The sequence below is a fragment of the Microtus ochrogaster genome, chromosome 1 (assembly GCF_000317375.1).
Source record: "Microtus ochrogaster isolate Prairie Vole_2 chromosome 1, MicOch1.0, whole genome shotgun sequence".
Taxonomy (NCBI): Eukaryota; Metazoa; Chordata; class Mammalia; order Rodentia; family Cricetidae; genus Microtus; species Microtus ochrogaster.
The window spans coordinates 104311326-104313952 of NC_022009.1; the positions used below are offsets into that span (position 1 = coordinate 104311326).

At 39.4% G+C, this 2627-nt stretch overlaps 1 protein-coding gene across 1 annotated transcript in view; it reads left to right on the forward strand.

Annotated features, from left to right (window-relative positions):
• The window catches only part of Supt20h (SPT20 homolog, SAGA complex component), a 37095-nt gene that overhangs the window by 31139 nt on the left and 3329 nt on the right, over positions 1-2627 (forward strand). The window contains exon 22 of the mRNA XM_026778892.1: positions 7-105. Within this exon, the coding sequence (XP_026634693.1) occupies positions 7-105 (99 nt within the window). The remainder of the gene's footprint in view (positions 1-6; positions 106-2627) is intronic.

The following is a 2627-nucleotide window of genomic DNA, read 5'->3' on the forward strand; positions in this document are numbered from 1 at the left end:
CAACAGCTTCCTCAGTTTGTACAACAGCCTCAACAACAGCAGCAACAGCTCCCTCAGTTTGTACAACAGCCTTCAGCTTCAAGTCCCCAGCAGCCAGAGGAGCAGGTATGGGATTTTTAGCATCTTTCTGTATTTGCATTTTCACTGTGAAACTAATTTAGGACAAGTTTTTCATACATTTCCACTGTTTTAGTTTGTTGGAAGAAATAGTTCCTGTGTTCTCTTTATTAATACCAGTAGCTGCAAATTTTTCTAATGATATCTGCTCTAAATGGAGGTCTCCATCTTGACAAGTAGTGTCACACAGCCAAACAGTTAATGGTAGTGGCAGGTGACCCCACTGACTAACCCATTATCTTCTGTTTGTATAATTGCTGTTAAGATTTATTTATTTATTATGTGTACAGTATTCTGTCTGCATGTTTGCCTGCAGGCCAGAAGAGGGCGCCAGATCTCATTACAGATGGTTGTGAGCCACCATGTAGTTGTTGGGAATTGAACTCAGGTCCTCTGGAAGAGCAGCCAGTACTCAACTGCTGAGCCATCTCTCCAGTTCCTTTGTAGAAATTTATTACCGTTGCAGTGGATCTGTCTGTGTTGGCCAGAAGTACTGGGCAGTGGGAACAAGATCAAAAGCAGACACTGTCAGTCGGAATGTAATTAAATAAATTGAAGTCTGAAGAGAAGGGACAATTGTTCATGGACTTTGGCTGTTCTGTAGAATCATTTAGGAACCTAAATATACTTATTCCTGGGTCCCACCTTAAGGGTCTCAGCTGATCTGAAAACTACTCTATCAGCCCTCTTGAACTTCATTTCTTCAGGTCTTTAGTGGATGAAACTCATCCTCTGGCAGGCTTATCAGAGAGGACAAACTGATAACTTTCTATATTATTAGTACATTAAAGGTTCTGCTTCACTGATAAGATGTCTAGTTTTCCTTCCTTCATTCCTTCCATCCTTTCACTTTTAAAAAACAAATTTTATTTTTTTTATGTCCATGTATGGGTAGTGGTGCACATGAGTCCAAAGGACTGGTAGGTTCTGTCCTCCCACTGTTAGGCTCTGTGATCATCCTTGGGAAAAAGTGCCTTTGCTGAAATATAGTGTTGGAGCTTTTGTTGTTGCTGTTTTTGAGGCAGGCTTTTACTCCAGCCTGGCTGGTAACTCAGCATTCATTCTGCCCCAGCACCAAGAGCTGGGAGAACAGGCATGAACAGTGCAGCTGTTTGCCATTTACATTTAAGTAGTATTGAGTACATTCACACTGTTGCACAAAGTATCTTTAATCTTGCAAAATTGAAACTCTATAAGCAACTGATAATGTCCTCAGTCCAAACACCACCATTGTGCTGTGTTTTTGATCTTAACCATCCTGAGTGCCTCATGTAGGGAGATGGAATCATGGTCCATGTGTCCTTTTGCATCTCTTGCTGTCTCCACAGACAGATCATCATTTGGATATGTGTCAAGAACTTGTTGGGTCTTACAGTGCTTCTCTTACTTCCCTGAGACACTACAGTGTTCACTGTCGTGCTGCACTGTCTTGCACTCCCACCAGCAGTCTTTTCACATCGTCACAGATGGCTGCCTAACTTCTGCTCTTGGGGTTTTTACTTTCTTCTGCTATACTTTTGCATTCATATTGAAGAGATATGATTGACAAATTCAACTAATGAAACTTTTCTTTTTTATTTTCCTCTTAAGAGTTCAGCAGTTTTACTTGCCTTTTTTACAATTTATCAGAAACTTTCTCTGACTTTATATGATCTTGAGAGGGATGAAAAGACAAAGATGACAATCTTGTTAAAATTTTATTATTTTTATATGTATGGGTGTTTTGCTTGCATGTCTATGCACCATGGGCACTGTGTCCCATTGCTATGCACGGTACCTGGGGAGGCCAGAAGAGGTTATCCGTTCCCTTGGAACTGGAGTTACAAATGATTGTGAGTCACTGGGTGACTGGGTACTGAAAATCAAACCTTGATTCTCCAGAAGATCACCTAGTGCTCTTAATCACTGAACCATCTCTGCAGCCCAAATTATTTTAACTCTTATAATCTTAATTTATTTAGTTATTTCACCTAAGATCCCGAATAGTGGCCTTTATCTTTATTGTGATGAAACCTATTATATTTAGCGTATGTGAATATTGTTTGTTTTGCAACAGGCCCTTACTCTGTAGCCCAGGGTAGCACCAAACTCTTGCATTAGTTCCAAGCACTGGGATTACAGCAGGAGCCTGACAGGCACACTGCTTTCTCAATTATTGAGTTGAGTAATTCTATCCATTCATTTCCTCCTCAGCTCTGCTTAGGCTGCTTTCCACAAGTTTTGATACATTATATTTCTATTTTAATTCTACAAAATACTCTCATTTGATTTTAACAGTAATTTTCCTCTGTCCTCCTTCTAAGTACTGGATTACAAGTTTGAAACACCAACAGCTGGTTTTGAAGCTTTATCTTTAGGTGTAGACATTTAGAATCAGTATGGCCTAATTGACCTCTCTAATTAGTAAGTGACCCTCTATATCTCAATTTTTTGCTTTCTTTTGTTAATACTGATTGTATACCTTTTCTACTCTTTCTTTTTTTGCTGAATGCTTTAGTAGTTGATAGTTA